Here is a 13,009-nt window from a genome sequence, read left to right on the forward strand (position 1 = left end):
ACTAAAAAATGCTGCTGTTTTGGGTCACCGTTGGATATCAAGTGCGCTGCTTATCAAATACCGATGACGATGCTGTTTTCTGGTGCCAAGCCAGCTAGAACCTCTTTGTCACACTATCCGACCAGAATTTTGCTGCTGAGGTCATTTCAGGTCAAGTTAGGTGAAGGTCAATTATATGTGTTTGTATGTCTGTGTGTGTCTGTGTGTATACTGATGTGTGCACCGATTGTTTTTGGGTCCATATCACATGAAATCATGATCTGAGAAGCTTTTACCAAAAATGCAGTCAAAAAACTTCACAAAAAGTAAATTCAGCTTGCCTAAAACGCAATTATCTTAGATGACCTAGGTTGACCTTGACCCTGACCTTGACCCCTGTACATCGTCGAACAACATGTTCCATGATAGGTGGGAGGTAAGACTGGCAAAAAAAGGCCGAAATCAGGGTGTCAAAAGCTCACAAGGCCCATGGCAAACGCAAGATGTTGAGAATTGGCCATTTGGGTCATGACATGACCTGAAAAAGAAGGTCATATCTCCGAAACCAAAAATCACAGAAACTTGAAATTTTCAGTGGACATCAAGAAAGGATAGACGAGCAGCTATACGAAAAATCAGCCTTCTAGCTCTAAAAATGTTGAGTGCAGAGCAGAAAGACTGCCTGGGGGGTGGCAACCACCACCCCCCCCCCCCCCCATGTGCGGGCGAGGGTTAAAAGCATGTGCCGATTATTACAGAAATCTTTACGAGTCAAAATCATTAGGACGCGATAAGTATAGTTATTTTGTACCTGATAACAACGCAGAACGGCTGCCTGAGGCAGAAAAGCTAGCATGTGCGGGACCGATCACAAAAGAAGAAGGAAGAGTTGCCGTGTCAAAAATGGCATTGAATAAAGCCTCAGGAATATCGGGGTTTTCTGCAGAATTTTTCGCCCTGTTCTGGGATGATCTAGGTGAGTTTTTGACTGATAATGTAAACGAGGCACGAAGCAGGGGAATGTTTTTTATAGCCCATCGTAGAGGTGTTTTAACGTTAATCCCCAAAAAAGGTGACCAAAGAATGTTGGAAAACAAAAGGCCAATCTGCTTACTTGATGTTATTTATAAACTGGTGGCAAAAGTGATTGCGTTAAGAATTGAAAACACCCTCCGACCCGGCGCGGGTTAAACCTTAAAATTCAACTTCCACGCTTAGGCCGTGGTTCACGCGTCGATCACTAGCTGGACAAGAATCCAGGCTAGTCAATCTCTGGGTCAATGTCAGCTGTTCAGCTAATCCCGGCCTCAGGGAAAGATGCAGGAACGTAAGAAAGTTACTCGCAACGTGATGATTGGTAACATATTGGAAATACACGAAGTTTTATCGCAGAGATGGACGGTAACTAAGCCTTTGCCGCATCCTACATAATGCCCTACTTTCGATTCTATAGCATTTATAAGATTGCATACTAAAATAGTCCCGTGAATCGCGTCATTCTAAAAATGCGCCCTTGATGTATTAGGCTCAGGTGAGCGCTGCAGAGTCGAAAGTTGGTATCATTGACCACCTCAGCAGACTACTCTGTTTTGCCTCCACAGGTGGCGGGAAGAGCATCACCGCCCTGGGCGACGCCCCGGCGCCGGCCGACCTGCTCTCGTCAGCCCTCTCCTCGGCAGGCGTGGCCGGCAGCTCTGGCGTTAACGCAGACCGCCACGCCAAGATCGACCGCATGATTCGTGATGGCGTGCTGACCAAGGCGGGCCCGACGGGAGGGCAAGCGGGCTACCAAGTCATCAGCAGCGCGGAGCCGTCCACACCGAGCGCCGCCGGCACTCTGGTGCAAAACTGTGAGTGAGCTCACCCCGCAGCGGCCATTCTGGTCACTCTCCCCTAAAGTACAGGGTGTCCCATAAGTTACTTCTCACCTAAATTTTTCTTTTAGAGGTTCTCTTATTTAAAGCCACGCTTAATTTATTTTGTAACTGAGCTTTTGAGGTTGCCATGGCAACTGTGAATATGCTTCACGGTAACTAATTCGTCTAGACAAAATATTTTTTGCTAGAGAGTTCACTTCCTGTGGAGACGGCTTACGCCGCAACATAGAGGTTTCCGATACGGGTTCGTCTCGGTGTTTAGCCCGCACGTGGGCCATTCGCGACGGTTGAGGTTGATTGAGGCCGTCCAGTCTGTAGCCAATGCCTGTCGCTAACTGGACGCACAGTCAGCAAGTGACGGCGATGATTTGTCGGGAGTTAATCGCTGCAAGTTTATGCTCTTTTTTGTCAGCTCTCAGGAGTGAGCCATGTGTCCAAAACTGTGTGGCGCCGAAGTGGCCGTCAAAAAGGTCTTAGCGTTAGAAAGTTGGTAAGCAGGCTTTTCAGGATGGATTACCAGCTGTCTAAGAGTATTATTTCGGGGTACATAACTCACGGTCACCTGGGCTTAAACTTAACGGAGGACGCAAAACAGTCGAAAATGTCTTAAAATGGCCAAACATTTGTTTCGTTATGCCTGAGGCTAAAAAAAAAAAAACTGGAGGCCCGATGACATCAATGTGGTCATCTGGACTACCTAGTCCGTGTTCGAGATAAAACACCCGTCCAAACCCCCAAAACGGTCCCATATGGGCGACGGAAAAGGGCTTCGTGTCATCCCGCTTTATTCCTATGCAAAAGGCCAGGGTCACGGTAATGTGGGGTAATATGCGTCCAGACGCTGAGCACACACACACACACACACACAAAACGTTAAAGATACACGAGAAATAAAGCATGATCAATGAAACATATGGCACAATGTAGCAACATAAAAGTGATAGCAGAGTGGTGCAAAAGCGCAATCGCTTAACTCGAGGCACCACTCTGGAACAAAAATAAAACATGTGAAACAACCGCCGCCGCCGCTGACCAGTCGCTCATGAGCGGTAAATTTTGGTGTTCCATCAGCCGCTCAGCTCTCGGGATTGCAAATTTTAAAAAACTTTGAATGAATTTATTTGTTACTACGAAAATCTATTTGTTTTTGTCAAAAACTTTTGAAAGGCGTAAGCCATTTCTCGACTGCCCTCGCCACTCAAGCGATCTCCGTGGATAAGAATGTTCAATTTTTGGTCGGGTGAGTAATTTGCAAAATTTTCTCCCAGTATACGAGAAGCGTTATCAAATAGTGTTTTCCTTTGGGCATCATAATTTCGACAGAATATTACGTAGTGGCGGACATCTTCCTTGAAGTGGCCGCAAGAACATTCAGGCGAATCTGCTTTGTTGATTTGAAAACGATGAGAATTTAGACAAGACATTTCAGTTCTTAGTCGGGTATGAAGAATATTTCCAGTTTTTGAGCCAATTTTGTAGTAGTCTGGGGGTTTGGGCATCCCTAGTCGCTGGTTAATTTCTTTTTTGAAGGATGTATGGGGCAAGGATCTTAATGATTCTGGGAGGTGGTTCCATAGTTTGGCAGTTGATAGGAAAAACGATGACTGATAGGATGTGGTGCGATGTGGTTGGAGTGTATGGTTCCTGTGATTTCGCAGGGTCCTTCCTGTTCTTTGTGAGCGGGTGTCCGGTATGATTGATTTGATGTAGTTGGGAGTTTTTTGCATGTGGCTATTGAGTGTATGATATAGTGTTATTTTGTGCATCTCTCTTCTTGTTTTTAACTTGTTCCATCCTAGGTCTTTTAACAATTTGTCAGTTGGTGTTCTAAATAAAGTGCCAGTCACAAGCCGAGCCGCTCTGTTTTGTAAAACTTCAAGTCTCTGTGTGTCCTGGAGCGTAATATGTCCGTCATAAACTGTGTCGTAAAAGTCAAAATGTGGTCTCGTGTATGTTTTGTAAACTTGATCTAAAATTTCTCGGGGGATGTATGGAGCAATGGAGTACAATGGGCTCATGGTTCTGTTTACCTTTTTGCAAATTTCGTTAATGTGCTGATGAAACCGCAAGTCCTTTGAAAATGTCATTCCCAGATGAGCGTGGTTTTCGTGAATGGGTATTATGTCGTCCCCAAATGTAAGAGCAGGTGGTGTGTTTTGTGGGCTGCGTGAAAATGTCTGTTGTATTGTTTTGCTTACGTTGAAAGTAATCGCCCATTCTTTACCGTATTTTTGTATTTCATTGAGATCATTTTGTAATGACGTCTGTGTTGTGTTCAAATTTTGTTTTGTATGGGATGCATAAAGCGATACGTCGTCTGCGAAAAATAAAATGTCATTTTGTGTTCTAGTAGAGAGGTTATCGAGGTAAATGAGGGCTAAAAGAGGACCCAAAACCGAACCCTGTGGGCATCCGGCGTTGATAATTTCTGTTTTTGAAAAGGTATCGCCGATTTGAACTCGCTGTCGTCTATCAGACAAGTAAGATTTTAGCCAGTCGTAAAGTGAGTCAGTGATGCCAAATTCATGTCTACATTTGTACAAAAGTCCCTCGTGCCAAATTTTGTCAAAGTATTTTGAAATGTCCAGGTAAATAGCAGTAAAATCGCTTTCTGAGTCCAATGCTTTGTATAAATTATGTGTCAAGTATAATAATTGTTGTTCTGCGCTATGGCCTCGTCGATACCCACTCTGTTTATCTGTCAAGAGGTTATGGTGGGAAAGATGTGCATATATGTGTTTGTGGACTATTTTTTTCAAAAACTTTGGACAACGAAGAAAGAAGACTTATGGGGCGGTAGTTTGTGGGCTCAGATGGGGAGCCTTTGTTTTTAAATATTGGTTTGATGTTGGCCTCTTTGAATTTGGAAGGGTAAATGCCTAGCGCTAGTGATTTGTTGAATAGTTTCGACAAAGGGGATGCAATTAAGATGGCAGTTAATTTTAAAAGTTTCACAGGGATGTTGTCTGGGCCGGTAGATTTGTTGGCGTCTAGGGAATTTAGAATTTGCAGAACTTCTCTTTCAGATGTGATAATTTTGTCCAGAGTGGGTACCGGCGAAGTGTCTGTTCTTCGAATAGCTGTCTGTAAGAGTGTCCCACTTTTGTCAGTTTTGGTTTGTCCGGCGAAAAATTCGTTTAGAAGGGTAGCCTTTGTATAATTGTCAGTAAGTATTTCTCCGTCTTTTCCTTCAAATGGTGGGATGGTATCAGTCTTTTTGCGTCCTGTTATTTCGCGTAACGTCTGGTGATATTTGTAAGGGTCTCGTCTATGAGTTAAAAGCTTACGGACCTGTTTCTCTATATGTTGTCTCTTTAATTCCCTATTTAATGACGTCACTACGTTCCTTTGGTATTTCCAGCGATTCCAGTCGTAATTAGTGTTTGATCGTTTTGCTAGTTTGAAAAGTCTGTCGCGTTTTCTTATGCTTTTGTTAAGTTCAGTTGACAGCCAAGGTTTTTTACATGGTTTGATGTAAATGGTCTTTCGAGGAATAGCTTTCTCACCGGCATCTAGTAAAACATTAATGAATCTTTCAGTGGCCTCATTTACGTCGTGATCTAAAATGTCTTCCCAATCAACGTCAAGCAATAATCGTGTTAAAAGTTCTGAGTCGAGGTTCGAATAGTCCCATATTTGCCTGTGTGTGTCATTGCTTGTGTTTGATGGGCACGATATTTTGATGGATGCGATTACGGGGAAATGGTCAAGGTTTGAAAATGGTGACATGGTTCCACTACTAGCTATTATTTGTGAGTCACTAGTAAAAATCAAATCTCGAATATTCTGTGTGTTTTCGGTGATTCTGGTAGGTTGGTGGATGATCTGTTCGAGGTCAAGAGTTTCGGCAGTACGGTAAAGTTGATGGTCAAAAGGAGATAAACCGCTATGCTTGTACTGTCTGTCTCGGTTTAGGTAAATGTTCCCTGCATTGAAGTCACCTAAAATTAAAATAGCTGTCGGTGAGTAACACTGTGCGAGACAAACACTCTCCGTCAAGTGATCTACAGGGTGCGTCATAAGTTCTGGTACACTTTTTCTTTTAGTAATAAAAAGAGTTACAACAGGTTTACAGAGTTGAGTATTTCAGTAGAGGATCTTTATGAAGTTAAGTCAAAGCACGTGTGATATCATGAAAAAATATTAACTAGATGAGCCTTAATTAAACAAATGGTAACTGACCGCCCGACAGCTAAGTGCACACCATGCCGCCTTTCTCCCTAACAAAGAAAGTTCGCGGGGCCATCGTCTGCATGAAGATGGCGGATATCTCGGTAGCAAAGATATGTCGCACGCTTCGCTGCACGCGGAATCGTGTGTATCGGATGTGGACCCGGTACCAGGAGACCCAGAGTACCGGAGACCGATTCCGTTCCGGCTGCCCCCGGTCCGCCCACACGCCTCAGCTGAAAGCCGCGGTTCGCAGACGGATTGTCCGCAACCCCGAGTGTCCCATGCGCCAAATGGCCGGCCGGGACCTTAATGTGTCCGAGCGTTCCATGCGCAGACTCATTTCTAAGGATATCCGCGTGAAAAGCCTCCGCAAGAAGCACGTTCACTCCCTCAACGCTGCACAGCGCCACATACGGAAGGAAAGCGCTCTCAAGCTCCTCCGGACCGGGGGCGGCCGGAACGGAATCGGTCTCCGGTACTCTGGGTCTCCTGGTACCGGGTCCACGTCCGATACACAAGATTCTGCGTGCAGCGAAGCGCGCGACATATCTTTGCTACCGAGATATCCGCCATCTTCATGCAGACGATGGCCCCGCGAACTTCCTTTGTTGGGGAGAAAGGCGCCATGGTGTGCACTTAGCTGTCGGACGGTCAGTTACCATTTGTTTCATTAAGGCTCAGCTAGTAAATATTTTTTCATGATATTACACGTGTTTTGACTTAACTTCATAAAGATCCTCTACTGAAATACTCAACTCTGTAAACCTGTGGTAACTCTTTTATTAATAAAAGAAAAAGTGTACCAGAACTTATGACGCACCCTGTAGAAAGCTATTTAGTCTGTCCGTTGTTTGATTTGGGGGTAAGTTGATTGCGATTGCGTTGCGATTGATACTCCAGAAACAGTGTTGGGACGCAGAATGCTTCTCCAAGAAGATCTAGGAGTTTCAGCCTTCTAGCTTAACTCGAACCGCAAGCATGAATGCACATTTTTGGAGGAGAAAATAGCATCCGGGAGGTCGTAGGCCCATCTTCAAGCAAGACAGTGCATCAGTGCAGAGGTCAAGCAAAGCTTAAAAGCAGTGCCAGGAGACTGTGATAGGCGTCTGTGGCAAGTTCACATCCCAGGCAACTCATCGGATCGAAATTTCATAAAAATGTGTTGGAGATATTGAAATCGAGGCTCGTCGAAGCGAAGCGCTGTTCCAGCCTCGAGGAGCTCACGGCGCATGTCAAGTCAGTCTGGGCTTGGTCTGGGCTAACTTCAAGCCTGCTATGCTGCCAAACATGCCGGTTGGCATGCCGCAGCATGTATTCATGTGTTTGCCTATGAAATGGGGAGCACATTGAGGGGTCATAAACATATCAAAACGCAATGTACTCTGTTTTACACGCAAATATAAGGTGAGAACAAACTTATGGGACACCCTGTAGGTCCCTGTGATCGGAGGGGGAGAGAAAGCGCCGAACAAAAGGGTTCAGGATAGATAGGCGTTAGTTAGCCGTTAGGTGAAGTGGTGATGTGGCAAAACATAACTATTTTTTACATGTGAATGCTCTTTTGTTGCATTGCTGCCGGGGTATGTATTTAATAATTAATGTTACTTTAACCCTCGCCGGACCTATTGGTTTTCTACATACGCGCCGGCCGAGGGGGGGGGGGGCGGGTACGACCCCCCTCGCCGTTTCGCCCCTGGTGGAGCTAGCGCGTCGCGGAAAAAACGAGCGTGTGCGCCGTTACGAGACGCAGAGATTGGTACCCGATTTTAAGGTCCTAGGTCAACCGGTGACCTCTGAGGTCAGGTCAAGTGCCCCAGGGTACGGTTCAGTTTTTGGCGAATAACTTCGCAAAAAACGGCCGCAGAGCCGCGATTTTGGCAGCATCGTGTTCGCCTCGCTCAGGCGCGTCGAATGATATACTTTTTGTTCGGGTCAGGTCTACTTGGGGTGTTGACCTCAGGTCAAGGTCAGGTCAGCACCCCCAGGTCACGAAGTTGGTCGAAAGAGGTCATGTCGCATATCATTCGATTCGGCAGGTCTTCCTGAGTCCATTGGTGGCTTTCTCGACTCGCTAGCTCAATTTGATCGGGAGTTATTGACGAAAAACTAATATGACCTTGATGACGTCATAAATGACGTCACGGAAGGTCAACATTGCAAAAGTGACGCATCTGACCTTGCAAGGAGTGCATCAAATCACGATTCTGTGTGCTTGAGATAGTTGGAGATCGTTCCCGGCGCCAGAATAGCAGTTTTCATTTTTCCCCATTGACTTATAATGGTGAGGTCACGAAAATGACCTGACCTCATATGACCTTTAGGAAAAATCCGAGATATACAAGTTGTGAGACTCATAATGGATACTAGATCCTGCAAGTTTCATTTCCCTGTGACATCTCCTCTGGCAGTGAGGGCGTTGCGAAGTTGCGACATCTGAAGACCGTGCAGAGGTTCACTTATGACGTCATAGGTCAGTGACCTGACCTGACCCAAAAATGCGGTTGGTGTCAAAAGATGCGGCTTGGATCAAAGGTCAGGTATGCCAAGTTTCAGCTCTCTATCGCCAGCGTGTTCGGAGCTATCGCGAAAAAACCCTATGGGGGGCGGCACCCGCCCCCCCCCCCCTCGGCCGGCGAGGGTTAAAATGTAATAAGCAGCATTTGTACATTTCATTTACTTGAAATGTTTCACTTAACCCTCGCTCGCACATGGGGGGGGGGGGGGTGTTTGCCACCCCCACCCCCAGGTAGTTTTTCTGCTCTGCACTAAACATTTTTAAAGCTAGAAGCCTGATTATTCGTATAGCTGCTTCTCTATCCTTTCTCAGCGTCCAATGAAAATTTCAAGTTTCTGTGGTTTCTGGTTTTGGAGATATGACTTTGTCCTTCAGGTCATGTCATGGCTCAAATGACCAATACCCAATATCTTGCGTTAGCTATGGGTCTTTTTTTATTCAGTCCTCCCTCTAAGGGGCACTTATTTCCCATTTACAGGAGGGCTCCTCCTCCTCCTGGCCCTTGTTCCCCCCCCCCAGGCTACGGCTGAAGTGGGATCCCACCCCACACCTGGTGACACAGCCGGGGACGACGCCCGCGGAACGGGCGGGGTAAATTTTACCCCCCTCGCGAATTTTTGCAATATCTCAAAAACGGCGGCGCGTAGCGCCGCCAAACTTTCAGTACCTTTTCTTACATCAATTTGACACGTTCCCTGAAAATTTGAGCGAAATCCGTCGGAAAATTTTTGAGAAATTGTAAAAGGGATATCTTTGATATGAGAGCCGTGAACTCCAGCCAGTGCTGCCAAATCCTATTTACGGCATTGGTAAGATTGGGCCCTTGATCACTGTGCAAATGAGTATAACAATCGCTGTAACCGTCTAAAAATTATTTGAAATTAATCAGCCGCGTGTTTTCTTCTTCTGCTGGTCTACCACCGATTTTGCTGCCATTGACGACCATGTGATAAATCCGCTCCTACTGTTAAACGTATCACGTGTGATGATGTGGGCTGCTTTCAGGACCTTCCTTGTACCTTTCTTTATATATATTTTTTTTAATATCTTCGTACCGTCCCAGTCAGGTAAGTGGGTACACTTTTCTATATGCAGTAGGTACTATTGCATTTGATGTTCGGTGAAATTTTACATCGCTTCTGTGTTCTATATTTAACCTTCGCCCCAGTGGGGGGGGGGGCATATGTTACCACCCTGTCGCGTTTTTTGCGTGTGAATAAAAAACCGCGGCGCGTAGCGCCGCGCCGCTTGGGGTAGCTTTTGGTACATCAATTTTGGACAATGTGTGAAATTTTTGACCCCAGGTCATGTCAGGTCAGGTCACCAGGTCAAGTTAACTGACCAAGCCTAAAAAAAAGTTTGCAATCATGTCCAGCCTGCAGTGTTTGTCAGAAAGGTTTCAAACTTGGTGGATTGCATGCTGTTATGGGCGCCTACAATTTGTATATCTCGGATTTTTTATATCCGTGACCTAAGGTCAGGTCAGTGGCGAAACCTTTCCATTACAAGTCAACGGAGAAAAATTAAAATGCCTCTAAATCCGTGTGTACGCATCGGAACAGTCCAAATATTTCAGAATCACAATGATTTAGTCCACTCGTGATGACCAAGGTGTCATTTTTGCTGATAGCCTCTAGACAGGTCATCCGAGGTCACTTGAGGCTACAAACAGTTTTTTGCCAATAACTCGCGATTGGAAAGAGATAGAACGCTGGGGATGGTCTCATTGTGTTTGCCTTGTTGAGACGCATCGACTGACATGCAACATGACCTTTTCCGGTAAGGCCATGACCTTGACCTGAGGTCAAATTTTCAACTTGACCTTTCAAGGTCAAATTATAGTTCATTCGACGCGTCTCGGCAAGACGAACACGATTCTGGCAATAGAAATGTCGTGGCTTTTTGTAGTCGAAAGTTATTGTCGAAAAACATTTTTCGTAAAAACAGCTATTTTTGGACTTTTTGCCCTCTGGAGGCCAAACTGTTGACCTGAGGTCAATATTGATAATGAACTTTTCAAAAGAAGAGTTCAAAAGCTATCGATTGCTCTTCCCTGCGTTATTCTAGCTACCATAGTTCCTGAGATAGCGGCATGTTTTCTGAAAAATATAATGACAATTGGCAAATTTTGACCTTTGATGACCTCTGGTGACCCCCATATTGCTCTAAGGTGAAAAATGACTGAAATACTTTCAAACGTACGCATTGAGAGCTATCGACTGCTTTTTACCGCGTCTTTCTAGCCCTCTTAGTTTTTGAGTTAGAGGTGGGTGGTAACATATGCCCCCCCTCACTAGGGCGAAGTTGGCTGAGACCGCCACTGGGGCGCGGGTTAATGGAATAACCTTCTGTTCAAAATTCTAGAAATTGCCAAAAGTTACCAAAAACACTTGAATATATTTCGGAGGCGTTCCTTCATCGGTTCAAGTCCTTCAAACGAACTTCCACCCCTCTTTCCGTCTCCCCAACGTACGTTCTTTGGCACCCTTTGCATGGTATTTCGTAAACTACACTTTTTTCATCACTGGTATCTTTTTTGGTTTCATGGTGCTTGACTAAATCTTGAGTTTTCTTTCCTGTTACTGTAGCTACTTTGATATCTGACTTCAAGTGTTCTTACTATGATATCAATATTTTTCGAATTTGGGTGATAGCCGTTTTCCCTGAATAATGTCGTAATAGTGTTGAGGCTGCGCTCCATTGTTTGTAGATCCGATGACACCCGCATGGCTCGCTGGACTTCTGAGTTTAGCACTGCTCTTCAATTCAATATTCACAATTCAATTCAATTCAATATCCACAATTCTGGATACAGGTAAATATTACGCAGAAGTAAAGATCATAGAATCAATCCACATAAGAAACCTTCGGCCCAGCCTGAACACAATGCAAAGCTCTTGGCCTTTAACACACTAGGTTATAACATGCAAGCAACCAACACAAACACACAGCCCCCCCCCACACACACACACTTGTGTAGTCCAGTTCTAGATGACCACTGGTATACGATGTAGTATACTATGAAAACTGTAAGGATACTTGTGTAGCCTATACGACCTCAGTCCACATATCTGTATGGACAAATATTGGTATATGTGTGTGTGGTGTGTGATGTACCTATAGTGGAATGTGACGGCGAGCGTGCTGCGGTCTGCTCTTGTTTAAATATTGTATCTATTTGTACCTATATTTGTATTAGATTTTGTTAAGTGTACGCCTCAATTGCGCAATGCGCGTTGCTACATGACCTCCAAAAGCCATCTGGGCCAATGTGCACGTGTGAATATTTGGTTCCGTTTCAATTTTTCAAATGTGATTGCCTCGGCTAGACCAGAACCCGATGATGTCGTAAGACGAAAGCTCGTTCTATATTTTCGGCCTATTTTGTTATGTAAAAATACATCTCACTGCCATGTTATTGGTCAATTTCATCACCATATTTAATTATTTCATCATGGCAAAACCGACCATTCAATACATCAAGTACTTCTTAAATGTTCAAATGGATGCTTAATTCGCAATGAGCTCGGAAAACTATACTAAAACTTGTAAAACTCGAAAAATGAGCAAGGTTATCAAAAGATCAATGACCTTGATCTGACCTTCACGTGACCTTGACACCATCATAATGCAAGGGACCAACATCATTTCACATGTATGAACGATCACAACCACAAGAAGACTGGAAACGCGTGAATAATGTCAGCCGATATACGGCGAATCGCGATTCCGGCCAAACATGGTCTCGAGCAATAGGCCACAGGTCAAGATCACTTGGGTCAGGGTCATGATATTTGCAGAGTACAGTAGGTACAGTAGGTGTAAATGTAAAAATTATCAACTTCAGGCTACTGAAAGTTTCGTCGCGATCGGGCGCTTTTTACGGGAGTTATTTGCGAAGAACCGAGGGATACCAATCCGACCCCCCCCCCCCCCGCCCCTGACAAGTGCGAGGCTAGGGACTTATCAATTTTCTATAACGAGTGTCTTTGATTTAACTGCCCGCCCCCTCCTCCCAGTAACACGATTTTAGCCCAGAGGTCTAGGGAGGCAGGACAGACCCCATAGTGAGGAAGCGGCATCACTACGGGGGCTGCCCCTTCCCCCCTCCCCAGCTAACATGTTAGATGAAGCAGAGCTTTGGTCCGACCGCCGCGCCCCTTCTGTGACCGCAGCTCTGACGGCCTCCGGCTCTGGACTGCCTCCGGCCGCGGCATCCGGACTGCCTGCCGCCGCCGCTCGGATGAAGGTGGCCGTCAAACCTACCGGGGTAAGTAGTCTACTGGTCCGCACTGCACCGGCTCCAACGGGGCACGCACGTCGGCTGCTATCAGTCGGTTGTCATCTACTACGCATTTCAGACCCTCTTGAACAGTCCTTTTTGGCTCTTTCTCGTTACATATACGCTTGATTTCAACCAAACTTCGACACAATGAGTTTCAAGGGCCTACCTAATCTTTACTTA

General features: G+C 45.4%; 1 protein-coding gene across 2 annotated transcripts in view; it reads left to right on the forward strand.

The window, feature by feature from the left end:
* The window catches only part of LOC122378894 (protein strawberry notch homolog 1-like), a 550,127-nt gene that overhangs the window by 70,466 nt on the left and 466,652 nt on the right, over nucleotides 1-13,009 (forward strand). For both annotated transcript variants that reach the window (XR_006256101.1, XM_043360535.1), the window contains exons 3-4: nucleotides 1,581-1,829; nucleotides 12,720-12,814. Coding sequence is in view for 1 of the 2 variants with exons in the window: in XM_043360535.1 (XP_043216470.1) it covers nucleotides 1,581-1,829; nucleotides 12,720-12,814 (344 nt within the window). In the remaining variant the exon portion in view is untranslated. The remainder of the gene's footprint in view (nucleotides 1-1,580; nucleotides 1,830-12,719; nucleotides 12,815-13,009) is intronic.

The sequence above is a fragment of the Amphibalanus amphitrite genome, unplaced genomic scaffold (genome assembly GCF_019059575.1).
Source record: "Amphibalanus amphitrite isolate SeventyFive unplaced genomic scaffold, NRLGWU_Aamphi_draft 000067F_arrow, whole genome shotgun sequence".
Taxonomy (NCBI): domain Eukaryota; kingdom Metazoa; phylum Arthropoda; class Thecostraca; order Balanomorpha; family Balanidae; genus Amphibalanus; species Amphibalanus amphitrite.